Source organism: Phacochoerus africanus, chromosome 5 (genome assembly GCF_016906955.1).
Source record: "Phacochoerus africanus isolate WHEZ1 chromosome 5, ROS_Pafr_v1, whole genome shotgun sequence".
NCBI classification, from domain to species: Eukaryota; Metazoa; Chordata; class Mammalia; order Artiodactyla; family Suidae; genus Phacochoerus; species Phacochoerus africanus.
In genome coordinates, this window is record NC_062548.1 from 6,072,173 (window position 1) to 6,098,304 (window position 26,132).

At 50.6% G+C, this 26,132-nt stretch overlaps 1 protein-coding gene across 4 annotated transcripts; it reads right to left on the bottom strand.

The window, feature by feature from the left end:
* Positions 1-487: 487 nt before the first annotated feature.
* LOC125127019 (olfactory receptor 10AC1-like) lies at positions 488-22,488 on the bottom strand. Of its 4 annotated transcripts, none has more exons than XR_007134845.1 (6): positions 18,868-19,296; positions 18,327-18,577; positions 7,518-7,630; positions 5,917-6,153; positions 1,182-1,363; positions 488-540 (listed from the first exon to the last, which is right to left on the bottom strand). XR_007134845.1 is itself a non-coding variant. In XM_047779480.1 (6 exons), exon 6 carries the CDS (start codon positions 5,475-5,477, stop codon positions 4,500-4,502), a length of 978 nt encoding a protein of 325 aa, XP_047635436.1. In that variant the 5' UTR covers positions 5,478-5,485; positions 5,917-6,153; positions 7,518-7,630; positions 18,327-18,577; positions 18,868-18,969; positions 22,126-22,488; the 3' UTR covers positions 3,934-4,499. The 4 variants fall into 4 exon arrangements, 3 of the variants coding, with proteins under 3 accessions (XP_047635436.1, XP_047635435.1, XP_047635434.1); XM_047779480.1 differs by lacking the exons at positions 488-540; positions 1,182-1,363 and adding exons at positions 3,934-5,485; positions 22,126-22,488 and having other exon boundaries at positions 18,868-18,969; XM_047779479.1 differs by lacking the exons at positions 488-540; positions 1,182-1,363 and adding an exon at positions 3,934-5,485 and having other exon boundaries at positions 18,327-18,444.
* Between the last annotated feature and the right edge of the window lie 3,644 nt (positions 22,489-26,132).

Here is a 26,132-nt window from a genome sequence, read left to right on the forward strand (position 1 = left end):
CCCAGAATCCTCCCTAGAGCACTGCTCTTGGGAGCTGGTTAGAGGGGTGACGGGTATGTCCCCCACCTGGTACCACCAAGGGAAGGTGAACTCCCCTGGCAGATATTGGGCTTGGGGTATATTTCCCAACTCCAAGCACAGACCCAGCTGTCGACTGTTAGGAGAACAAGCTAGAGTTTTCTCAAGGTCCTGCTGGGGCGGGTGAAGGCTAGGATGCCCGAGGACCGACTCATCAAAGTGCTCAGTGATCCTGCCACCTCTGCAGTGGGGGGCGACCCTCATCCTAGTGAGGCTGATTAGGACACCCGAGGGGAAGCAGCTGCCTATGAGCCCGGCTGCAAACCCCTATGAATGTCCCGAAGGCCACATCAGTGCGCAGGGGTAAGAGCATTAGAGGCTGAAACTTGACATTGTATCGCATCTTTGAATGTTCTCGTGACAAGAAAACAAGGTCTGCCAACTACGGGAACTGATGGATGTTGACTTACCGTGGTGATCACTGTGCAGTGTGTGCAGATGTTGAATCCTTGTGTCGTATACCTGGAAAACCAATGTGATGTGATGTGTCAGTTCTCTCTCAATAAATAAATAAACTGAGACGTTACACACCTCCAGAGTCAAAATACTTCTGCAGCAGGACTAAGCGAAGAGGGGCCAGCCCGCTGTCCAAAGTGTCTACATCTGGGAGTTCCCTGGTGGCTCAGCGGGTTAAAGATCCGGCATTGCTGCTGTAGTGCGGGTTCAATCCCAGCTCTGGGAACTTTTGAGTGCTGCGAGCACAGTCCAAAAAAGCTCTAAATCCAGCCTGGAGTTTCTACTCACCACCACAGAATTCGGTGGCTAGCCATATCTCCAAAGACCCAAAATTCATCACCTTTTGTTTTTATTTTTTGGTGATTTTTGGCCACCCTGAGGCATATGCAGCTCCTGGGCCAGGGATCAGATCAGATCCCAGTCTTGACCTAAGCTGCACTTGCGACACCAGATCCCTAACCCGCTGTGCCAGGTGGGGTTCGAACATGCATCCCAGTGGCTCCCAAGACGCCACTTATCCTGTTGCACCACAGCAGGAACTCAAACTCATCACCTTTTAAAAGGACTCAGGGATCGAGTGCCACCATCAGCAGACGCAGGCAGGCTGGGCCCCTATCCTGACTTAGCACCAAAGCCACTGCACCCACCTCTGCTCAAGTATCCAGACGGCCGCCACCGAGGCTCCCTGAGAGCTGGTCGAATGCAGGTGTCTCCTTGCTTGTGGCCGGCACTCTCATCATGAGCAGCGTGGATAACAGGATTGCTGGTAGGTCCCTCAGGCCCAACTCGGTCTCAGGAAATAAGCTGCAACAAACCAGCCTCGTGCACCCTGCACCACAGATACGGGCCTGTTGGAGTTTGCCATCCCACAGGGTCTCCCCAGTGAGGACTTGCTCATACTGTAGGATTTGGGAGGGACAGGAGGCTGGGCGGGGCTTCCTGTGCACCTCCGGTTCCCAAGCACCAGCCTCCAGGAGAAGCACAAGGTAAGAATAGAGACGGATGGACAGAGACCCCCTTTCAAGAGACAGCTCTTCTCCCTGCCTCTCTCTCTGTCTTTAAATTGAAGTAGAGTTGACTCACAATGTTGTGTTAGTCTCAGGAATATAGCAAAGTGATTCAGAGTGTATATATATATATACACACACACATATATATATTCTTTTTCAGATTATTTTCCGTAACAGATTATCATAAAATTTTGAGTGGAGTTCCCTGTGCCAAACAGGAGCTCCTTGTTGGTTATTTTGTCCACAATAGTGTGTATATTAATCCCAAACTCCTAATTTATCCTCCCCGCCCCTTTCCCCACTGGGAACCATAAATTTGTTTTCCATCATCTATCATCACGTGAAGTCAGCCAGAAAGAAAGACAAATCTCATATGACATCACGGATAGGTGCAATCTCAAAAAAACAATACAAATGTACTTATTTACAAAACAGAAATAGACTCACAAGATCTCCAAGGCAGCTGATAGAGCCCTTCTGGCATTCCACATTGTTGCACAGAGAGAATTCTTCCCAAGCTTCTAATCGGTTTTCATAGATGTGCAATTTCTCCAGCCAGGAGGCTAGGCAGGTAGAATTTACCTGCACTGATCCTGGCTCTGAGACTTTAGTTCCTGATGGACCCTTCATAGGCATTCTTAGAAAAAGCTCCCTCCCATGAAATCCGGGACTCTTTGGCCTTGAGGCTACAATCAGAGCTATCAGGTTTCTGAATGCAGTTACACTGAGTTACAAACCTGCTGCTTCTCAGGCTCCTCGCATCGGTAGGTTGGGTCTAGCTCTGATGCGCTAAGAGACCCCAAGGAGGAGGGGATCTTACAGACTCTTGTCCTTGGCAGGACTCAAGAGCTGGGTCCTTGCCCTTGAGCCGATATGTGAGACCCCCAAACAACTCAGAGCTTGTCTATGGCTTATTCCTCCAACGAACATTCATTAAGAACTACCAAGGTCATGGATCTTGAAATGCAAGAACAGGATCTGAAATCTGGCTTTAAGGAGCTCACAGTCTGACTGTGGGTAGGGGTAACTGTGGGTAGGGGTGGGAGGTGGGGGATGGGAAGGTGATTAGGAAGTGAAGCAGATTCTAAAATTACATTTTAAAGTGACAACAGTTATGACGGAGAGGAGGAAGAAAAGGGTACTTCGTCCATTTTGGGTACTCTAACAGAACACCATAGAGTGGGTGGCCTGTTAAAAAAAAAGTTTTCTCACAGTTCTGGAGGCTGGAAATCCAAGCTCAAGGTGCCAGAAGCTTTGTTGTCCTGTGAGCACCTGCTTCCTGGTTCACAGGCGGCTGCCTTCTTGCTGTGTCTTCACATGGCAGAAGGGGTGAGAGAACTTTCTGGGGTCCCTTTCAAAAGGGCACTAATCCCAGAGTTCCCGTTGTAGCGCAGCAGATAAGTACCTGACATAGTGTTCGTGGGGACGTGGGTTGGATCCCTGGGCTCGCTCAGTGGGTTAAGGATCTGGCGTGGTTGTGGCTGTGGCGTAGGTCAGCAGCAGCAGCTCCAATTCCATCCCAGCCTGGGAACTGCCATATGTCGCAGGTGCAGCCCTAAAAAAAAAGAAAAGTTAAAAAAGGGCACTAATCCCATTCATGACAGCTCCAGCCTCATGACCTAATCACCCCTGAGATCGTACTGCTTAATAACTAACAACAGGGATTAGGTTTCAACATGGTGGGGGCGGGGGGATGACACGAACATTCAGTCTTCAGCAGGGACAGTGTTTAGGCTGATCGCTGAATAATACAAGGGTTTTTTCACAGGTGGAAAGAGTGTCCCAGGGCCCAGGGGCAGAAATCAGCATGAGTAAAGGCATGAAGATGTGAAGGCACATCTTTGTGAATACCTTGAACTGGACATAGTTTATTGCACACACGGCAAACTACACGGATCTTAAGTATGCGTCTTGATGAAGTTTTGCACACACATATATACCCATGTAATCAACACGCAAGATATAGAACATTTCCAGAGCCCAGGCAATCTCCTGTGCCCTCTGCTCATCTGAACTTTCCCAGTGAACTGCTATGACTTTAACCACCAAAGATCAGTTTGTCATTGGCCTTTATTGAAATGGAAGCACACAGTAAGCATGCGTTCTTTGTGTCTTCTTATACTCGGGTTACAGTCCGTGTTGTCCTTATTTTTGCCAGTAGCAGTAGTTGATTCTTTTTTTTTTAATTTGTTTGTCATTTTTAGGGATGCAGCCAAGGCATATCTAAGTTCCCAGGCTAGGGGTCAAATCAGAGCTGTAGCTGCTGGCCTCCACCACGGCTACAGCAACACAGGATCCAAGCCTTATCTGCAATCCACACCACAGCTCATGGCAATGCCAGATCCTTAACCCACTGAGCAAGGCCAGAAATTGAACCCATGTCCTCAGGGATACTAGTCGGGTTCATTACTGCTGAGCCACAGTGGGAGCTCCAGTAGTTCATCCTTTTTCATTGCAGTGTAGTATTCCCGTACACGACTTTGCCACACACATTGTTTGTGTCTATGTTCATGAACATTGAATTACTTTCAGTTTTTATTTATTATAAACAGTGTTGCCGTAGACTTCTTGTGCAGTAGTACTCACTTCTCTTCAAAAGATACTGTGTGGCTACAGTTTAGAGCAGTGGTTATCAGCTAGAGGTGATTTTGCTCCTGTGGATGTCTGGCCAATGTCTGACTTTTTGATCATCCCCCCTGGGTGGGGAGTGGTGTGTGCTTCTGGCATAGAGTTGATAGAGACAAGAGATGCAGCTCATACCTCACAACGCACAGGATGGCCCCCCGTCACAGAGAACTGTCCAGCTCAAAACGTCAGTAGAAGCAGAAGAACCAGGCTGGAGTCCGACTTTGGAGTCCTTGTCTGCTGCTACCCCCAGGTTGTGTCCAGTAGGCCTTGAGGAGTCACAGATAGTTCTGGAATGTGAGCTTCCCATCCACGGAGGAGATTTCAGAATTAGGGGCCGTCGGCCTGGGGGACAGTGCCTGGTGTCCTGGGGCTGGCCAGCCGCTGCAGCGCGCCCTGCATGTCGCGGTTCCGCAGCGTGTAGATGGCCGGGTAGAGCAGAGGCGTGAGGTTGAGGTAGATGAGCGAGACCAGCTTGTCCTCCTCCAGGGAGCGGCTGCTCAGCGGCCTGGCGTACATGGCCGTGGCGCAGCCATAGTGCAGCACGGCCACAGTGAGATGGGACGCCACCGTGTGGAAGGCCTTGCGGCGGCCCGAGGCCCCACCGACCCCAAGAACGACCCCCAGCACCCTGGTGTAGGACAGCAGGATCAGGGCCAGAGGCAGTACCAGCAGCAGCAGGCAGGCTGCCAGCAGGACGTGCTCCTGCAGGTCCCGGTTCCCGCAGGCCAGCACCAACACCGCTGGCAGGTCACAGAACACGTGGTTGACGAGGCCCCCACGGCAGAAGGGCAGCTGGAAGATGGCCGTGGTGAGGCCTAGGGCCAGGAGGGAGCCGCCCACACAGCAGCAGGCGAGGAGGCACCAGCAGAGCCCTGCGGTCATGAGCTGAGGGTAATACAGGGGGCGGCAGATGGCCAGGTAGCGGTCCAGGGCCATGGCAGCCAGCAGCAGGCACTCGGAGCCCCCCAGAGCCACGAAGAGGCCCATCTGGGCAGCACAGGTGGAGGGCAACACCGCCTGGCCCCCGGGGGGCAGGAGGAAGCCGGCCAGCATGCGCGGGGTCAGCACCAGTGTGTAGGCCACCTCCACGGCCGACAGGGCCCCCAGAAAGAAGTACATGGGTGTGTGCAGGGCGGCGTCCGCCACGGCCAGGCCCAGGATGAGCAGGTTTCCGGCCAGCGTGGCCAGATAGAGTGGCAGGAGGAGGGCAAACAGCAGCACCCGGAGCCCCTGGGGCCACCCAGAGAAGCCCAGGATTACAAACTCTTGCGGGGCGGTCCAGTTTGACACTGGCCAGTGGCTCATGCTGGGACCTGGCGGAGGACAGAGGCACACGTCCTCTGCCTCTCCTCGGCTGGGACCGTCCGTGCAGCCTTCCCTGGCCCGCCCACCTCTTCCCCTCCCCTCTTCCCCTCCCCTCTTCTCTCCACCTTCTCCAGGGATTCAGCACATTCTCTCCAATCCAGTTTTTTCCGCCAGAACCACAAACCAGGAAGGCAGGGTAGGTGAGTGAAATCCCTCGCCTGCTCCTTCAAGCACAACAGGGGACCGAGTCCTGCGGCTACACCGCAGGGCTCCAGAGGCACTCTTCTCCCACGACGCCTGATTTCTGAGTGATTACAACAGATCCTACCTGGCCCTCCTGCTCCCACTGCTTCCCTCTAATCCCTTTTTCAGCCCACCAATCGGAACGCCCCTCCTAAAGACGGACACCAATTCTGGGCTTCATTCCTCCCAGCTTTACCTTCAGGCTTCAGGGCAAAGTCCTCAGCACAGCGTGGCTTCCAGCTGCACGCCCCGCTTCTCCCAGGAGCCCCCGGGGTCCACGCATCAGCCTTCTAGAGCAGAGGGGAAGTTCTGTTCTTCCTCCAAGCGGATCCCCAGCCGTGTCCAGGGTGGAGACTCCTGTCCCCCAGACAGGTCTAGGGTCATCCCCTCGCAGCGCCACAGTTGCTATGGCAACGCCACTAAATCCAGCCTCCTGGAACCCAAGATTTGAGTCGTACTTGTTGTTTGCTGAATTATTGTAAGGGAAGGAGTGAGTTACCCAACCCTTCTCCCAGTGGTATGCCTGCTCTCCGTGCTCCTAACCTGGGTTTCTGGCCCTGGAACCTCGGAGAGGAGGCGGCTCCACCCCCTTACACCAGCCCATCGGCCCAACCTCGGCGGGTCCTCCCCTAAAACCCTCCTCGGCAGCTGCTCTCAATGCTGCCCTCAACCTCAGATGGGGTACACGCCGTCTGTCATCTTCAGGGTCAATGCCCCCTCCCCCCAAACCTATGACAATCACGTTCATCTCCCCACCCGCCGTCAGAGGTCAACTGTCCTGCCTCCCCCAGAATTCACCCCACAAGTTGTCTCCTTCTCCCTCTCTTCTCTCTCTCCAGCCACCACAGTCCTTAAAACATCACTCCTTTGTCGGCGTTCCCTTCGTGGCTCAGCGGTTAAGGAACCCAACTAGGATCCACGAGGATGTGGGTTTGATCCCTGGCCTCGCTCAGTGGGTTAAAGGGTCCGGCGTTGCCGTCGGCTGTGGTCCATGTTACAAACTCGTATCCTGTGTTGCTGTGGCTGTGGCGTAGGCCGGCGACTACAGCTATTTGACCCCTAGCCTGGGAACCTCCATATGCCACACGTGCAGCCCTAAAAAGCAAACAAAACAAAACAACCCCAAACCCAAAAAAGACAGGCTAGGTCCTTTCTTCTGCTTCCTGCATATGTGGTACCTTCTGCCCTGGCTGAAGACCTCTGGTCTCCGATGCAGAGAGAGCCAGTCACCAGAGGCAAGGCGAGGTGCAGAGGGGGGCAGCCTGTGCCCATCAGCTCACCTCTCCTGGCTGCTCTGACTCTGAGACCCAGCACGCTGGCACCTCTGTCTCTCGTCCCTCACGCTTCGCCCCAGCTCTTCCTGCACAGCCTCCTGTAAACCTCTCCAGAGACGCTGACTGCCTTAGTCACGGGCACCGCCCCCCCCCCGCCCCGCACCTGCTATTACTGCCTTTCTTTCTTCCTTCTTTTTTTTGGTTGCCCCGCAACTTATGGAGTTCCCTGGCCAGGGGTCAGATCCGACCCTCAATTGCAACCTATGGGCAGCTGTGGCAGCGCCAGATCCTTAACCCACTGCACCCAGCTGGGGATCGAACCTGCATTCCAGAGACACCACTGATCCTGGTGCATCACAGCGGAAACTCTTATTACTGCTATTTCTTGAGCCCTCGTGAGGGGCCGGCCATATCCTCAGCTCTGTGTGGGCCACAGTATTATTTACTCTTTGTGAGTGCCACAGAAAACATTAAAATCATTGTTAATTTACCGGCAAGGAAGCTGAGACTCATAGAGACTGACCTGCTGAGGGGGGGTCACACAGCATCCCCCGAATCAGGATCTGGCCCCAGGTCTGGCTCTTAAGTAGGGGAGCCCACGCTTCCCTGTGTCTCTCTGACCTGTCAGTCTTCCTCCTAAACGAGGGAAACAGAAACGGACTGAAGGCGAGAGGAGGCAGCAGACTCAGAGGCAAAGGGGCAGCAGCAGAGATGGGTAAGGTGCACCTGCTGAAGAGGGCAGCGGGTTAGCGGGGAAGGTGCGTGCCAGTGGGCAGAGCGCCCAGCCCAGGGGATCCAGGCTCTTGGCTGATAAGAGACAGACAGAGACAGAGAGAGGAGGGGGAGAGACACACACACAGGGTTGGGGGGAGAAATGAAGGCAGAGGGTGATGGAGAGACAGAGAGACGTGGAGAGACAGCAACAGACGGAGAGAAGAGAGACAACGAGACAGACAGACAGAGAAAACCAGACAGACATAGAGAGAGGAACAGAATGAGGCGGAGACAGAGACAGAGAGAAAGAGAGGGAGACACAGAGACAGGAGAAAGAGACAGACAGACAGAGGTGGAAAGACAGACTCAGAGAGACAGAGAAAACCAGAAAGAGACGAACAGAGATAAAGAGGTGGAGACAGAGAGGCAGGCCGAGAAAACTAGAAGAGAGACAGAGACAGACCCCAGACTCCCTTCCCGCAGAGTCCCCTCTCCCCTGCAAACCTGAGCTTCAGCGGGGGAATCCTCACCCAAGTCTTGCACTCAGGCCCCTGCTACCGACACCCACACGGCGCTCTCTTCCATCGCATCCGCGAGAAAAAAGACCAGAATGTGGAAATTCACTCAGAGGAGACACCCAGACCCCAAATTCCAGCCGGACTCAATCCTTGGCTCCTCGGGGGCTGGATGCACTGCCCACCCCTCTGTCCAGGCGGGAACGTGAGTCCTGGCAGTGACTCCAAGAGGGAGAGATGGGTCTGGGGTGAGGAGAGGTGGCGTGAGTTCTGGCTGGAAGACGTGCCAGTTTCAACCATCACACCACGGACCGAGTCTACCTTCTGGCCTCACCCTCCACTCCTTACCCACCAGCCATGCAGCAACCTGCACGTGCCCTGGGACCCCTTCCTCCCCGAGCTCACACATCCTTCTCCGTGTCTGAACGTCCCCCGCCACCGCCCACCCACCTGCGACTCTACCCATTCTTCAAGGCCAAGATCAAATACCAGCTCCTCTGCAAACAAAAATCAGGGAGCAGCATAGAGGGTGGAAGGGTTTTGCAGGAAATGGGGAGTCCGCAGACTCCCCTACCTCATGCTCCCTCTTCTCCCACCATCTTCCAACTTCTGTTCTCAGGGACTCTCAATAAGAAGAGTCACTTAATAGGTTTCCTAGGGCCCACTTAAGGGGCTGGTTGATCCGAGGCCCCAGGGCCTCATTAGTGATCTTCTCCCCTCGCTGGGATGCCTAAGGACCTAGATGGTCTCAGAAGGCTGGAGGCTCGAAGGGGACTTGGGAACCTGGAACCGGGCTTTCCTGGGAGAGTTGAAACTTCTGGGCCAAAGGGAGAGGAAGCTACCTCCCTGAAGTGACAGAGAGATTACCTATAGCAAGAACTTGGGGTAAACTTGAACCCAAGGGGATGAACAGCCCAAAGTGGGTTGGCAGACAGTCCCTGGAGAGAAGAGGAAAGTTCCTGCTCTCTCTACATGTCCCCAGAGTTTGAACCAACGGGTGGTCAGGAGATTGAAGATCTCTGATGGATTTACTGCTGATGAGAACAGACATGCTCATCAACATCCTCAGCCTCCTCTACAGCCTCATTAACATGCTCAGCCTCATCCACATGCTCAGCCTCATCCACAGCCTCATCCACATCCTCAGCCTCCTCTACAGCCTCATCCACATCCTCAGCCTCCTCTACAGCCTCATCCACATCTTCAGCCTCCTCTCCATCCTCACCCACATCCACATCCTCCTCTTTTATATCCTCATCCTCTTCTACATCTTCATCCTCTTCTACAGCCTCATCCACATCCTCAGCCTCCTCTACATCCTCAACCTCATCCTCATCCACATCCTCAGCCTCCTCTACAGCCTCCTCTACATCCTCAGCCGCCTCTACATCCTCATCCACATCCTCAGCCTCCTCTACATCCTCACCCACATCCACATCCTCAGTCTCAACCTCATCCACATCCTCAGCCTCCTCTACAGCCTCCTCTACATCCTCAACCGCATCCACATCCTCCTCTACCTCCTCATCCACATCCTCATCCTCTTCTACATCCTCAGCCTCAGGCTCATCCACACTCTCATCTTTATCCTCATCTTCACCAACCTCATCCACATCCTCATCCTTAACCTTCACCATCACCACACATGTTTAGCATGAAAAGTGCTGGACAACAAAATCCAACAACACAGAGTTCTTTGTTCTCACTGCCCATTTGTAAAGAAAATCATAGCATTATAGGATACATGGTTTCATATCCTGAGGTTCCCATTTAATGTTGAATTATACACATTTTCCACTGGTACATACCCTTTGTAACTATATACTTTAACTAACTTTTTTTTTGTCTTTTTGCTATTTCTTGGGCCACTCTTGTGGCATATGGAGGTTCCCAGGCTAGGGGTCGAATCGGAGCTGTAGCCACTGGCCTACGCCAGAGCCACAGCAACGTGGGATCCGAGCCGAGTCTGCAACCTACACCACAGCTCACGGCCACGCCGGATCGTTAACCCACTGAGCAAGGGCAGGGACCGAACCCGCAACCTCATGGTTCCTAGTCGGATTCGTTAACCACTGCGCCACGACGGGAACTCCGAACTAACTTTTTAAAAATACAAAATGCCTGGAGTTTCTGTTGAGGTTCAGCAAGTTAAGAACCCACTGTTGTCTCTGTGAGGATGAGGGTTCAATCCCTGGCCTCACTCAGCGGGTCAAAGATCTGGTGTTGCTGTGGCTGTGGGGTAGGCTGGCAGCTGCAGCTCTGATTTGATCCCTAGCCTAGGGGCTTCCATCTCACACAGATGCGGCGATAAAAACAAAAAAAATACAAAATACCTGGTTTAAATTTCAAAGGGTAAAAAAATATAGTCTGCCACAAGAACCTTGACTTCAAACGCACACAGAGGCAGGAGATTTTTCTCTGGTTCATATTTCTCCTCACACAGATATTCTAGGTGCAGACGTGTGTGTGCATGTTGTTATTTTCATTTGGCCATGTTTACGGCACACAGAGTTCCCAGGCCAGGAATCAAACCTTCAACACAGCAGTGACCCAAGCTGCTGCAATTTCAATGCCAGAGCCTTAACCTGCTACACCACAAGGGAACAACCTCAATTAGCTCTAATTGACAAAAAATGAGCACTGTCTCCAAACTATCATGCGTATGTCCTGTCCTTTTAGAGTATATGCTGGAAATCATTCTATGTTGGTATATTTTTAGTTTAACAAACACTCTTGGAGTGTCATGTAGCTCCCAGAACCTGCTCTGCGGTGATACAAAAATACTGATCCTTTCAATCCTCACAACAAAGATGTGACGATTATTACAATTCTTAAAGCATAAAGATGTGGAGTTACCTTCCCCCTGGTCCCAGAGCTATGAGTGGGGAGGTGGGATTTACACTTAGGGGGGCACCCATGCTTTAAACTACTCTGCCAAAGAGTCTCCGAGCCTCCTCTAGGGCCTCAATGCAGTGGGTATCCTCATTTTTTTTTGTCTTTTGTCTTTTTAGGGCCACACCCACAGCATATGGAGGTTCCCAGGCTAGGGGTCAAATCGGAGCTATAGCTGCTGACCTACACCACAGCCACAGCCATGCCAGATCCGAGTTGCTTCTGTGACCTACACCACAGCTCATGGCAACGCCAAACCCTTAACCCACTGAGCGGGGCAGGGATCGAACCTGAAACCTCAAGGTTTCTAGTCGGATTTGTTTCTACTGCGCCACGATGGGAACTCTAATCCTTGTTCTTTTACCCAGTTGCATCACATGCCATTTTATGTTTTTGTCATAGTTTATCTAACAAGTCCCTGTCAAAAAACATTTAGATGGTTTCTCTTCTTTGACTATTATCCCTAGCCTTGGAACCTCCATATGCCTCAGGAGTAGCCCTAGAAAAGGCAAAAAGACAAAAAAAAAAGGTAATTATATACAGATTAATAAATTAGGAATTATAATAGGAATTATAGCCAACTTCTTGTCATGAACATTGCAAGACTGAAGACAGTGGTATAATATCTTTAAACTACAAAAAAACAAAATCTGTGGAGTTCCCGTCGTGGCGCAGTGGTTAATGAATCCAACTAGGAACCATGAGGTTGCGGGTTTGATCCCTTGCCTTGCTCAGTGGGTTAAGGATCCGGTGTTGCTGTCAGCTCTGGTGTAGGTCACAGATGCGGCTTGGATCCTGTGTTGCTGTGGCTCTGGTGTAGGCCAGTGGCTATAGCTCCGATTAGACCCATAGCCTGGGAACCTCCATATGCCATGGAAAACAGCCCTAGAAAAGGCAAAAAGACCAAAAAAAAAAAAAACCAACCAACCAAAAACAAAACAAAAATAAAATAAAATCTGTAACCAGCAAAAATATCTTTAAAAAAAGATGACAACCTTTTTAGAATTTCTGGATGTAAAAATAAATAAATAAAAGAATTCTTACCTGCAATAAATCTTCTAAGATGTGTTACAATTGATGTTGGCAAAAAATATCTATAGAGTAGACAGGCTTAGCTTGACAATGTACAAAGCTTGTGAAAATATAAGGCATTTAAATGGTCAAACCCAAAGCCAATATAATACTCAATGGTGAAAAGCTGAAAGTCTTCCTGCTAAATTTTGGAACAAGACAAGGATGCCCTCTCGTTCCATTTCTATTCAACACAGTATTAGAAGTCCTATCTTAGCAATCAGACAAGAAAATTAAAAGTATCAAAATTGGAAGGGAAGAGGTAAAATTGCCATTATATGCAGATAACATGATACTCTATAGAGAAAACCCTAATGACTCCACGCAAAAACTATTAGAATAAATGAATTCAGCAAGGTAGCAGGATAAAAGACTAATACATAGAAATCTGTTGCATTTCTTTATGTTATCAATGAAATATCACAGAGTAAAAAAAAAATCCCATTTAAAACTGTGCAAAAAAAACAAACACTTAGGGAGGTAAAACCTAAGCAGGGAGGTGAAAGACCTGTACCGCAAGAAATATGCAACATTGATAAAGGAAACTGAAGACGATTTAAAGAAATGGCAAGATAACCCATGCTCTTGGATTGGAAGAATTAATATTGTTAAAATGGCTGTACTACCTAAAGCAATCTGCAGATTTAATGTGAACCCTATCAAAATACTCATGACACTTTTTCACAGAACTAGAACAAATAACCCTAAACTTTGGAACCACAAAAGACCCATAATTGCCAGAGCAATCCTGAGGAAAAATAACAAAGTTGAAGGCATAACCTTCCCAGATTTCAGACAATACTACAAAGCTACAATAATCAAAACAACATTGTCTTGGCACAAGAACAGACGTGTGGATCAATGGAACAGAATAGACAGCCCAGCACCTCACACACCTACAGTGAATTTACTCTTCAACAAAAAAGGCAAGAATATACAATGTACACTCTCTTCAGCAAGTGGTGTTGGGAAAACTGGAAAGCCTCATGTAAATCAATGAAGTTGGAACACTCCCCCATACCACACACAAAACTCAACTCAAAAGGGTTTAAAGACCACAATAAAAGACATGGCACCATAAAACTCCCAGAAGAGAATATAGACAAAAAATTCTCTCACATAAATCATAGCAGTATTTTCTTAGTTCAGTCTCCCAAGGCAAAAGAAACTAAAAAATAAACAAATGGGACATAATCAAACTTAAAAGCATTTGCAAAGCAAAGGAAACTACAAACAAAATAAAAAGACAAGGTACAAACTGGGAGAAAATATTTGCAACCAACGCAACTGATAAGAGGTTAATTTCCAAAACATATAGACAGCTCATGCAACTATCAACAAAAAAAGTCAAACAATCCAATTTTCCATGGATATTAACTGAATTATTTATTGGCAAGTATATCTGAAAAATGTTTCAACCTAGTAAGTGTTATAAACCAGTAGTGTCAACTGTGAATTTCATTTGCTCTTCTGAACTTAACATTCTTTGAAAATATTTTAACTTATTCTTGTTCCTTTCTATTCATAGAGGCTGATTCTTCAATCATTTCAAACTTGTCATTGACTTCTCGAACACATCAATGAATAACTGAGCAGTATTAGCATCAACAAGCAACTCATCAAAAGACAAGGAAAACCACCCAAAAATCACTTGCCTTGTTTTAAAATTGACTATTAATGTTGCTCTCAACTCTTCAAACATTAAAAAAAACTAAAAATCTTAGTACATGTTTATTTTCCCTGTACACATTTTTTTTCAGCTGCCTTTATAAAGATTTAATTCACTCACCACTAGTAAGTAAGTGGTTTCCCTTGTTTGGCCAATAAATGGGCCACTCAAAAATTCAGTTTAGTAGCAGCCTCATTTTTACTTTTTATTTTTGTGAAGAAATTCTGATGTGTTAGGTTATTCTCTTTAAATTTTTCTGTTTTCTGACTTATGCCTCCTGTGAACTGGGAATATTCTGATGGGTGTTTAGTCTGCCACTGTTGGTGTATATTGTATTTAGCATAGCTACGGTGTCATCACATTATAAACACAGTGCTTTGACAACTCAATCAATACAGAATAATCCTAAGTCTTAAAAGTATTTAAAATATACTTTTCTTATTTTATAGACTGGATCTATATCCCAGGAGCTGCTGGGATGTAGTAAATATGACCACATCCCTGGAGCCCCTGGGGATGTAAGAAACACAAATATACCCAGAGTTGTTCTTTAAAATATTGCACTGCAGGAGTTCCTATCGTGGCTCAGTGGTTAACAAATCTGACTAGGAACCATGGGGTTGCGGGTTCGATCCCTGGCCTTGCTCAGTGGGTTAAGGATCCAGCATTGCCATGAGCTGTGGTGTAGGTCGCAGACGTGGTTCGGATCCCCCGTTGCTGTGGCTCTGGCATAGGCCGGCGGCTACAGCCCTGATTCGACCCCTAGCCTGGGAACCTCCATATGCCGCAGGAGTGGCCCAAGAAAATGGTAAAAAGACAAAAAAATAAAGTAAAATAAAATGTTGCACTGCAGTGACATATACGGCATTCAGAATGCTGCTGAGTTACACTGATCTTCCTTTTTTTATGGTGGGGTTACATCCTGATAAACCCACCCTAAACTGGAAATATTTTAAGTCAAAAAATGTATTTAATACACCTAACCTACCTTCCCAGCTTAGACCAACCTACCTTAAACATGCTCAGAACACCTATACTAAACTACAATTGGGCAAAACCATCTAACACAAAGTCTATTTGATAACAAAGTGTTGAGTATGTCATGTAATTGACTGAATACTATGCTGAAAGTGAAAAACAGAATGTTCTAAGTGTTTCAGTTGTTTACTCTTATAACTTGCCATTGTGTAGCTGACTGGGAGCTGTGGCTTGCTGCCACTGCCCAGGGTCATGAGAGCAAATCACACTGCATACTGCTAGCCTGCAAAAATATTAAAATTCAAAATTCTGCTGAACACGCATTGCTTTGCCACCATCATAAAATAGGAAAATTTGAAGTCAAACCACGTACATCAGGGACCATCTGTAACTTACAATTAACATCTTCATTTAAAACAATCTATCTTGGGAGTCCCAGCCATGGCACAGTGGGTTAAGAATCCGACTGGCTCAGGTTGCTGCAGAGGTGCGGGTTTGATCCCTGGCCCAGCACAGTGTAAAGGATCCTGTGCTGCTGCAGCTGTGGCTCGGGTCACAGCAGCCGCTTGGTTTCAACATGCCACAGGTACGTCCATTAAAAAAACCCAAAAAACCAACTAGCTTGGATTATTACCAACCTAATTTGATAGTATGCAAAAAACACTCCCACAATATAACTGCCTTCTCTAACCTCTCTTTTGTGCTATTACTGCCAACTTACATCCTATAAGCCCATCAAAGCAGGTTTTATAATTTCCTTATATTTATAACAGCTTAAAGTCTTTGTCTAGTAAGTCTAATATCTGGGATTTCTCAGGATGAGTTTCTATGGACTGCTTTTTTATTTTCTGTGTATGAGCCACACTTTTCTGTTTCTTTGTACTTATCTCTTCCTCTCACTTTTCACAGCACTGAACATTTTAGGACTTCCCTTGTGGCACAGTGGGTTAAGAATCCAGCTTTGTCACTGCAGCTACTTGGGTCACTGCTGTAGTGTGCGTTTGATCCCTGACCTGGTAAATTCCACATGCCACTAAAACAAACAAACAAACAACACAACAACTGAGCATTTTAAATAACATGGCAGCTCTGGTAATCAGATTCCCTCCCCTCCTGCTCAGAGTTTGTTGCTTTTACCCTTTGTTATTTGTTGTTGGGCGATTTTCTTTGACTAATTCTTTAAAGTCTGTATTCTCTTTGTGAGGCCTCAGCTCATTTATCTTAGCTTGCAGCTAATGATGGGACAGAGCTTTCCTTACAAGCCTTAAACTATTAAGTTTCCCAGGCTTTGCCAAGGGGCCCCTTATGTGTTAAGGTCACCTTCAATGCCCCAGCAATGCACAACTCTGCCTTAGCCAGAACTTGCTGCTTGCTTAGCATCTCAAGACCAGCCAGATATGAGAGATTAAATCTGAGGTACTTCCCAGGCACATACACAGCCCTGAGCATGAGCAAGTCCTTCTAGATTCCCAGGAACAATATGTCGGAGCCTTTCACAGCCACGTACAAGCTTCTCATTCCCCAAATTTTCCTTTTAAGTTTTTTGGGCAGCCTCCTGTTCGCCTCAACTGATATCATCACCTTAGATAGCTATAATGTTAATCAACGGCCACCAACTGTTTCTACACATCTTTACCCTCAGAGTGAGCTCTCCATCAGGGCAAATAAAGACAATTCTTGTGGGAGTTCCTGTCGTGGCTCAGTGGTTAACGAATCCGAGTAGGAACCATGAGGTTGCGGGTTCCGTCCCTGGCCTTGCTCTGTGGGTTAAGGATCCGGCGTTGCCGTGAGCTGTGGTGTAGGTCGCAGACGCAACTCGGATCCCATGTTGCTGTGGCTCTGGCGTAGACCCGTGGCTACAACTCCGATTGGACCCCTAGCCTGGGAACCTCCATATGCCATGGGAGCGGCCCAAGAAATGGCAAAAAGACCAAAAAAAAAAAAAAGACAATTCTTGTGAATGGAGCTTTCCTAGGGTGCTACTGTCCAAGTCAAATATTGACAGTCCTCTGGGGATAGGGTTTTTGGGAACTTCGAAAGCATGTGGTCCCCTCTGGTGGCTACTAGACTGCTGTTTTTCACAGCTACTATATTTCTGAAGCTGCTGGCCTTCAAGGCTACCACAAAGCTAGGGAGAGGGCAATGGAAATAGGGCAAAATAAAGTGCCCCAAAGTTCACCGTTCTCATAGATATTCATCCATTTTCTCAAACAAACGTCAGACTATTGCAAGCCTGTGGTTCATTTCCAAAGTTCTGGAAAAGCAGATTTTGACAATTTTTGTCAATGATTTTGTTGCTTTTATTAAAGATTCTCAGGGGTTCTTATCCCATTCTAGGCGTGTTCATCCTTTCAAATTTACTCTGATTCAATAAATGAAAATATTTTGCTTTTGAAAAAAATATGGAAAGAATTTCTTTTTTTTTTTTTGCCATTTCTTGGGCCGCTCCTGTAGCATATGGAGGTTCCCAGGCTAGGGGTTGAATCAGAGCTGTAGCCACCGGCCTACGACACAGCCACAGCAGCATGGGATCTGAGCTGCGTCTGCGACCTACACCACAGCGCACAGAAATGCTGGATCCTTAACCCACTTAGCAAGGCCAGGGACCGAACTCGAAACCTCGTGATTCCTAGTCGGATTCATTTAACCACTGAGCCACGACGGGAACTCCGAGAATTTCTTTTTAAGTATCTAAATCTGGAGCTGGCAAAGGTGCGAGGAAATGGGGTTCCTGACACTCAGCTGGTGAGAACGTAACTTTCTGGAAGGAAATTTGGTACTCTTCCGTGTAAAATGGAATCTCAAATTTCATGTTTGCCTGGAGGAGCCCTTTGGGTCGGAGACTATCCGTTTAGACAAAATTCCCTTCCAGCCCAGAGGGCAGAGGGCTTTCACCAAATGGCCCAAGTAGAAGAGATGCTAGGAAAACAGAGCTCCACACTCTATCATCAGAAGGTAGGGCTCTGCGCTATTCTGGGGGGCGGGAGAAGGCACTTTCTCCAGCTGTTAGGACAAATAGTATCTTTTTTTTTTTTTTTTTTTGGCTTCTGGAAGTTCCTGGGCCAGGGAATGAATCTGAGCCACAGCTGTGGCAATGCCAGATCCTTTAACCCACTGCACCGGGCCCGGAACCTGCACCTCCACAGCAACCGAAGCCACTGCAGTTGGCATTCTTAACCCACTGCACCATTGTGGGAACTCCAGTACCCTCTTGTTTTAAAATGTACCTGGGGAACTTCCAGATGTGACTGCTGCTATTAAAAATAAATACTGAGTGACAACATGTAGAGCTCAATGGTGCTGAAAGAGCTTATTAGCCAAAGTGCCCCCCCAAACCAGGGGGACCCAAGATGCCTCAACACACACAGGAAGGGGGGAGGGGAGGGGACGGGGAGGGTGGAAGGAGAGGAACTGAGAGGATGCCTCCATTCCTGGTGTGGTGGGGAGTAGCCAGGTGGAAACGTTTTGGGTCAGCAGCAAGTGAAATGCACACCTTAGGGTTTGTGGATGGAGGGTTTGCAGTGATTCTCATGTGCCTGCAAGAGCCGAACCTCTGAGGACCTTTGGCCGGTACTTTGGTCTTGTGATCAGCAGATGCCCAGTCTGTCGGTCTACGGAAGTTGGTTAGAGACACCTCTTCTTCTCAAGTCCAGGCTCCACCCTCCCAAACACAGCCTCCCATGAGGGTGGGAATCCTGACCCAGAATTGGAAGGGGGAGCCGTCACATCTCAGCAGAGACTATCCTGGGAAGGACAGGAGCCAGATGTCTGTGTCTGCAGTCTGTCCCCCATTTCACGCCCACCCCAAACACTGGACCTCACGTTGCGCTCTAGAATCAGGGCTGGGCAGGGTGAGCCTGCTTTACTCATGAAGCATGCATGCCCTCCAGCTACGGGGGCCTCCTTGGGCTCCCAATCTTCCCCACGCCTCCCAGAGTCCCATCTGGGGTGAAGAGGGACACGGCCACTCTCTTAGCTGCTAGCCCAGCCCACCCCTCCCAGCGGCTCTGGAATCCTCTCCAGGGCAGACTGACCTGGGGGTGACACAGGTCCTGAGCCTGAAACTTGCCTCCATCTCCGCCTGTCTCAGGGCTGGTCCAGGGCATCAGTGAGAAGAGAGTCCACTCCTTTCGAAACTGAGGGGAGTCATCAGATCCTTCAGCTACAACCTGCTTAGTAACGAAGTGGCGTTCCCTAGGAGGTTAAGGATCTGGCCTTGTCATTGCTGTGCTGCAAGTTCGATCCCTGGCCAGGAACTTCCACACGCCAAAGACGTAGCCCAAAACAAAACAAAAACCGGACTGTACCCTGACTTGGCAGATCCAGTTCGCTTTAACAAAAGCCTTGCACGTCCTCCCAGCAGCACCGCGTAAATGAGAAAGTGTTGGCCCAAGCTGTTTTTCAGGAGCTGGACGTCAGCTGTGTCTAGCTCAGGCATGAGCTAGTTAAGAGGGGTTGGGACCACTGACTCTCCAAGTGGGCATGCGCGAGCGTCAGGTGGGTGACCTTTTGACGTCAGAGGGCAGAAAACTCCACCCTCAGAACGTGCTGAAGCTGCTATACTTAGAAGGAGGCTGCGGATGAGCTGTGCCTGCGCAGAGCTACAATTACCTCACCTTTTTCTTATCTCCAATCACCTTTCTCTAAGCTCCCCACGAGCAGCTGTATCCCATAAGTATCCAGAGCCCCTCCGCTTCCGGGTTTGTGATTGATTCTCTTGTCTTGCTTGACGGGGGAATAAACCTTTTCTTTGCCGCCCACCTTGGCCTTGGCCTGTTTGGCTTGCAAACAAAAACACTTTCCCCAAGACCCTTAACTCAGTTCCTGCTTCTCCCAGACCGGAGGGAGGTAGGCTGGGACCTGGGCCCCTTCAGTGCAGGGCTTGCATCTGGACAAACATCTCCTCAAGCAACAGAATACAAAGGAACTAGGAGGGCCTAAAAATAACTGCAGGCGTGAGCAGTTGGGGGCAATTATGCACAATAAGATACAAAAAGGTCACAAACCACCTGCCACTTCTGAGAGGCTGGCAGCGAAAGCATGGTACTGGGCATGCTCCCTGCACAGAGTACCATCAAGGGGGTGGACAGACCCCCTAAGCCGCCCCTCTGGTCAACCCACTCATCAGCCCCACCCTCATCCCATTTAAGAAACCAGCTCCTCACCCCTCCACCCCCCCAAACCAGCAAGCAAGGGCACCTGTCACTTGCTTCTGTTCCTGATGCTGCAGCATGAGTCCCAATAAAGCCATACTTGAATCCCTCATCTGGCCTCTGATAAATTTCTATTGATCAAAGTGTCCAAAGACCTGGGTGGGTGTCACAAGTGTCACCAGCAAAAACCCACTGACAGTTCCCCGGAAATAAAAAGAATCTGTGTGATAAAATAAAAATAAGAGTTCCCATCGTGGCTCAGTGGTTAACGAACCTGACTCGTATCCATGAGGATGTGGGTTCAATCCCTGGCATTGCTCAGTGGGTTAAGGATTGAGCATTGCCATGAGCTGTGGTGTAGGTCACAGACACAGCTTGGATCCTGAGTGGATGTGGCTTTGGCTGTGGCATAGGCTGGCATCTGCAGCTCCGATTTGACCTGTAGCCTGGGAATTTCCATATGCTGCAGGTGCAAGCCTAAAAAGACAAAAGAAAAACAAGAAAGCATTTGGAGTTCCCTTTGTGGCACAGTGGAAACGAATCTGACTAGGAACCATGAGGATGTGGGTTCCATCCCTGGCCTTGCTCAGTGGGTTAAGGATCTGGAGTTAACATGAGCTGTGGTGTAGGTTACAGATGGGGCTCAGATCTGGCGTTGCTGTGGCTGTGGTGGAGGCCAGAGGCTACAGTTCCCATTTGACCCTTAGCCTGGGAACCTCCATATGCCACAGGTGTGGCCCTTAAAAAAAAGCAAAAAAAGTAAAAATCAAGCCTAATTTTTTTTCCACTTGTGCTCAGTCAGCTTCACTTGCTCATGGGGTGCGGAGCAGAGTCCTGGCACCCGGTGCTTTGGACCAGAGTTCCCAGTGCGAAACGGCTGCCAGGACACTTGGGCTTGGTGGGCCACGTGCAGAAGCTGCACCCAGCATTGCCATCTGCAGCCCTGAGCTGCGATGTCCACGCTCTTCCCCCTATAAAGCAGCCCCTACCCTGGTCTTTCTGCCTTTGGGGGTGTTCTAGTCCCCAAGCTCACACCTTTTCATTCTTTCCATTAAAGAATGGAAAGCTTCCTTTGCTTCTGAAGGGCACTCTCTCTGTTCTGTTGGTGCCAACAACCCCCTGGCAGAACCCCTACTGGAGACCCACTGGGTGGGGCTGGTTGGTAACAAGGATCCTGGGGGCAGGAGCTGAGGAGGAAGAGCCCATGTGGGTCTCCCTTGTGTGGCTCCAGGCCCCCGCCCCCAGAATTTGCAGGCACAGGCCTGGATGGCAAGGGAGGTTGTCATCTGGATGAACTGGCTGCTGCCGCGGAGCCGCCCCCACCCAGGGCTGTGGCCACGGGGATCGTGCCAACTGCTCCCAGCAGCCCTCTGGATGTCCCCCAGCCTCCATCCACCTTACTCCTTATCTGTTCCCTGGGGTTCAGCCCGAGGGAAACGGAGCCCAGAGCCTTCCTCTAACCCCAGGTGGAAAGCCAAGTGCTCACAGCTGCGGACCTGGATCGGAACCCAGGAACCCTTTCTGAGGAGAGGTGAGCCCAGGCCCCAGGCAGAGGCAGCCCAGAGGCCCCAGCACCAAGGGGTCCATAGCCCAGCTCGGAGCCTGGGACAAGGAGGAGGGGTCCAGGATGGGGAGCCCGGGGAAAAACCCTGCTGCTCAGCCCAGAGTAGCCCCGGGGATAAAGATCAGCCCCTGGAGCCCAGAGGCCATCCTTCAAACGTCATCCAACGTCCCTGATTTTCACATGGTCCCTCCTTTATCACATCCCTCAGACACTTGAGCCCTCTACAGCAGTAATTGTTTTTAATCAAAATGTCGTCTGTCCCCTCATTAGATTGTTAGCCCACAGGGCGCTCATGACGGGGTAGCCCCAGGTCCTGACAGAACGACCCCAGCGGGCAGTTTCAGAATCAATCAACAGGAGTTGGTGGTGCAGTTCCGCGTGCTGCCCCCAGAGGGCAGGGCTGACCCACGGTTTCCCCAGGGACCACGGGGGACCCCACCCCCGCCCCCAGGGCCGCTGGCTTTTCGCCCGCGGGCCCACCTCTCCTCGGAGAAGCCTAAACCAGCCTGAGATGAAGGGTGAGGGTGCTCTCCGCTCTGCAGCCGAGCCGTGCAAGAGAGGGGTCGTGGTCTCACCTTTGGGCGTGCGGCTTCCACGTGAAGTCCCGTCTTGCCTCGGCTCCGAGCCGCCACCTCCAAGCGCGGAGCCGCTTTCTCCTCCTTCCAGCTTGGGCTGGGGCGAGTGTCCGTGCAGGGTTGAGGGGGGTCCAGACGTCTCACTGCTCTCCACTCAGACGTTTATCCAGCCTCCTGCTTTCGGCTTGACTCCCCAGCCCCACCCACTGGGTCCCTGGGTCCTCCAGCCCTGCGTCTTCTGCTGCCTTGAGTCCCCCCAGCGCATTTTACTTCCGCAGGAGGGACGCTTTCTCTGGTTTGCTGGCTGGGGCAATGTCCATTAGCACACTCTTGTTCTTCTAACACGGCGTGGACCTCTCCCTTCTAACTCTTAAATGTTCTCTTTATCTTTGGGGTTTAAGCCCCTTTTAAAAATAATTCCGCGCTGTGGGTTTTCAGGTGGAGTGGAGTCTGTTACAGGCTGGTTGGTAGGTTTGAGGGCAGGTGAGGTGTTGCATTCTGCAGATTCTGGGGCATATAATTAGAGTTTTGGCACCATTATCTGCAGGTGGTGGATGAAGTAAACAGAGCAAAGGGGCTGAAGCTGACACACTCCCTTATGCAGGAAGTGAATGTAAAAACTCAGATTTGGGTGTGCGTAAAAAGGCAGTTAACAACCCTCCCCTCCTGGGGAAGCTGGTGATCCACTGAGACACACAGACATGGAAATAGCCCTTTTTTTTTTTTTTTTTTGCTTTTTAGGGCCGCACTGGCAGCATATGGAGGTTCCCAGACTAGGGGTCTAATCGGAGCTATAACTGCTGGCCTACACCACAGCCACAGCAACGCGGGCACCACAGCCCACCGCAAGACAGGATTCTTAACTCACAGTGAGGTCAGGGATCCAACCCACAACCTCATGGTTCCTAGTCGGATTCATTTCCACTGCGCCACGACGAGAACTCCTGGAAATATCCCTTTATTATGACTAGCTCTGAACTGGAGGAATGATCTAGACTTGAGGCCATGCAGGCTGCCCCATGCTTTGCACCTGCCAGACACAGATCAAGTGGACAGTGACAGGTGTCTCCTGTGAGGGAAAGAAGGGCCCAAGGACAGAGGACGGGGGCGGGGGTGGGTCTGCTCAGTACTAACAAGTAACCCGTGCGTCCCGGTGAGGAGGGGGCTAAGGGGGTGGGAGGGCATTCTGTATTTCCTGAGAGGTGTGAAAACCCCTTTCTTTCTTTTTTTTTGTCTTTTGTCTTTTTTGTTGTTGTTGTGAAAACCCCTTTCTAGAAACATGAGGGGTGAGAAACAAGTGTTGCCCAGAGCTTAAGATCTTTCCAGATCCCAAATGATACCCCAAGAGTGCAACTCACTTCCGGAAATAAAATAATAGAATACTTGGCACCTCCTCCTCAGATGACTGGGCATCAAGGCTCCAAATACGGTCAAAGGAACAGATGTGCAGCAAACGGTACCACCTTAGTGAAAAAAAGCATGGAGATAGCTGGAAGCACAATTGTGCAGAAGAGCTGTCTGCCAGCGACCTTAAAGTCATTGACGGTGTGAGACCGTGGGCTCCGGGGGACCAGGGAGTTGTCTTTTCCAAGAAGCAGAAGGTACATATCACATTGGTATCTTTACATCAGCTGGAGTAGGATTATTTACATTGTAGAGATTGGCAAACGCTACCAATCAGGGGTCTGTTCACTCAGAGAGCCAGCTGCTGACGCTTACCAACCATCACCCCTGCCCCTGTGCCCCCCGGCTTTACCAGCCTTGGGTACCACTCCCCGCGCCCCCCGCCCCCACAGAAAGCACTTTCCTGGCTCCTGATCAAAGCCCAAACCTGCTTCCCTTTCCTCTTGAGAGCATGCACACGCAGGCGCGCAGGGAGACGCATCAGAAAGAGCCTAAGCAGATTCTAGAACGCGTCATCCAGGCAGAAGGGATTGCAAACCAGTCATCCATCAGCAGCTGATAGGGACCCGCTTCTCCCTCTAGAGGGAGGCCCCATGAGAAATGGCTCCTGGATTCCCTCCCCGAGGCGGGCTCTGCTCTGGACAAGGTCCTCATGGCTGCCGCCTCCGCCGCAAATGAACCTTTTGAGGTCAGCAGATCTGCATCTTATAGATGAAAACCAGACTAGAGGCAGGCACGCCTACCCATCAGCCCTGCTCCTCCTGCAGGCCCTGCCCACTCTGGCCTCCAGCTCTGGCCCCTGCCCTTTTCCTGATGGCTCACCATCCGAAGGCATCTGTCACTGTGGGCAGCTCCTCTGGCTTGGATGGAGCAAGGACCTCTCCAGACAGTGGCTGGGACCCTCAGAGAATGGAGCGTAGCTGGGCACGCCCGTGGCTGCCATAGGGTCCAACCCTGGAGTCTAGAACACAGAGCAGAGGCGAAGAGGCATCTGTCATCACTGGAACCTCAAAACTTAATTTTAGCAAATAATCCAGAGAGGCAATTGCCCCCCCACCCCGGCCCCATTCCTATCTGGGGATGTGCTTCTCCCTTGGTAGTCAGTTTCTATTTTTAGCCTTGGCCTCTTTACTCCCCCCTGTACCCCGTTTGGCAGCACAGGGTTCAGCTGCACATGCCATTGACTGCCCCCCACCTCTGTGTAAGTTATTCACGAACTTTGTAGCTGCGCTTGAGGGGGCTACCTGCTCCGTTTTTGGTCTTCTCAATTTGGGGCCTGTTATTCCACATCTCTGCTGCCCAATGTCCATCCACAGTTTTCAGCATTAGGTCAGTAGGACTCTAGGATTTTTAAACAGTCCCATGAGATCATCACTTTAGCAGTTTCATCACTTTAGCAATTTTCAAATTGAAGCCTGAGGCTGGAGCCCAGGAAGGCGCCCCTCCAGACAGCACGCGCTGGGTGGAACTGTGCGCCCTCCATTCTCCACAACAAGACTTACTTGAGAATTAAATGTGTGCCACTCTCTCTGATAACACAGTCTTGCATGGTCCTGCCTCAGCAGCTCGTGAAAGGGATTAGGTAAAAGGAAAGATGCTGCTTTCGTTGGCTACACGTTGGGGACCGGCTCCAAAAGGCAACTCCACAGCTGGCTGTAATAAATTTATTTCTAAATGGAGCTGGGATGGGGAATGGTGAAGGTACACGTCTGTGCCCTGCCTGTGTACTGACCCTGGCCCCTAGCCCCTGCTGCTGAGCCTGGGAAGGGACAAGAAGTAGGTCCTGGGTGACTGCTGTTTGGGGCGGGACAGGCCCCAGGTACCTCCCCCTGGAGCCCTGGCTGCTTCTCAGGAAGCTTCAGGTCTGTCCCCCAGGCTTCGGGGCTGCACCGTCGGGGCAGCCACCTCAAACCGCGAGATGGCAGCCAAAGTGAGGGACACGCCTTGCGGCCGCCCGCAACCCTCTCTTGGCTCCAGCTTGGGTACCTGGGTAAGAACCAGTCGGCTCCAGGTGCCGGCTGCAAGGGGGCGGCTCCCCAGCCGGCGCCCAGGTCTCTGTGTGGCGCAGCTCCTGGGGAGGCCCTGCAGCCACCGGGCCGAGAGCTCCGGCCCCGCGGAAGGTCCTCCCAGGGCTTGGAGCCGGCGGAGAGGGGGTCTTGGCGGATGCCCCTGTCCATCCTCCGACCCTCAGGGCTGAAGCAGTCCGCCCCCATCTTGTCCCCTGCTCTCATCCGTCCCTGCCCCTGCCCCGGCGCTCTTCTGTCCCATTTTCTCCTTATCCTCGCCCCTCACCTGCCCTGTTCCTGTCTCTCCCGTCCTCTCTGCCCCTCTGGCTTCCTCTCATGCTGTCTGCCCGCCCCTCTTCTCTGTTCTCCTCTCCCCAACCCCCAACAGCAGGCTGTTACGATCTTGGAGGAGGCTCCGCAGGCTCTCCTGGGTTTCGGCGTCTGGGATGGGAGCGGCAGTGTAGGTGGGGAAGGGGGCCCGCAGGAATCCGCCCAGCATCAGGACCAGCGAGCGCCACATGGCCAGGCGGGGAGGGCAGCGGGGAGGGTGCGAGGGGTGGGAGGTCAGAGGCCCCGCCCTCTGCCCACCCCCTCTCC

Bases quoted from the DNA above. Each gene is read 5' to 3' on its own strand.
- LOC125127019 (XM_047779480.1), bottom strand. From the start codon at position 5,477: ATGAGCCACTGGCCAGTGTCAAACTGGACCGCCCCGCAAGAGTTTGTA.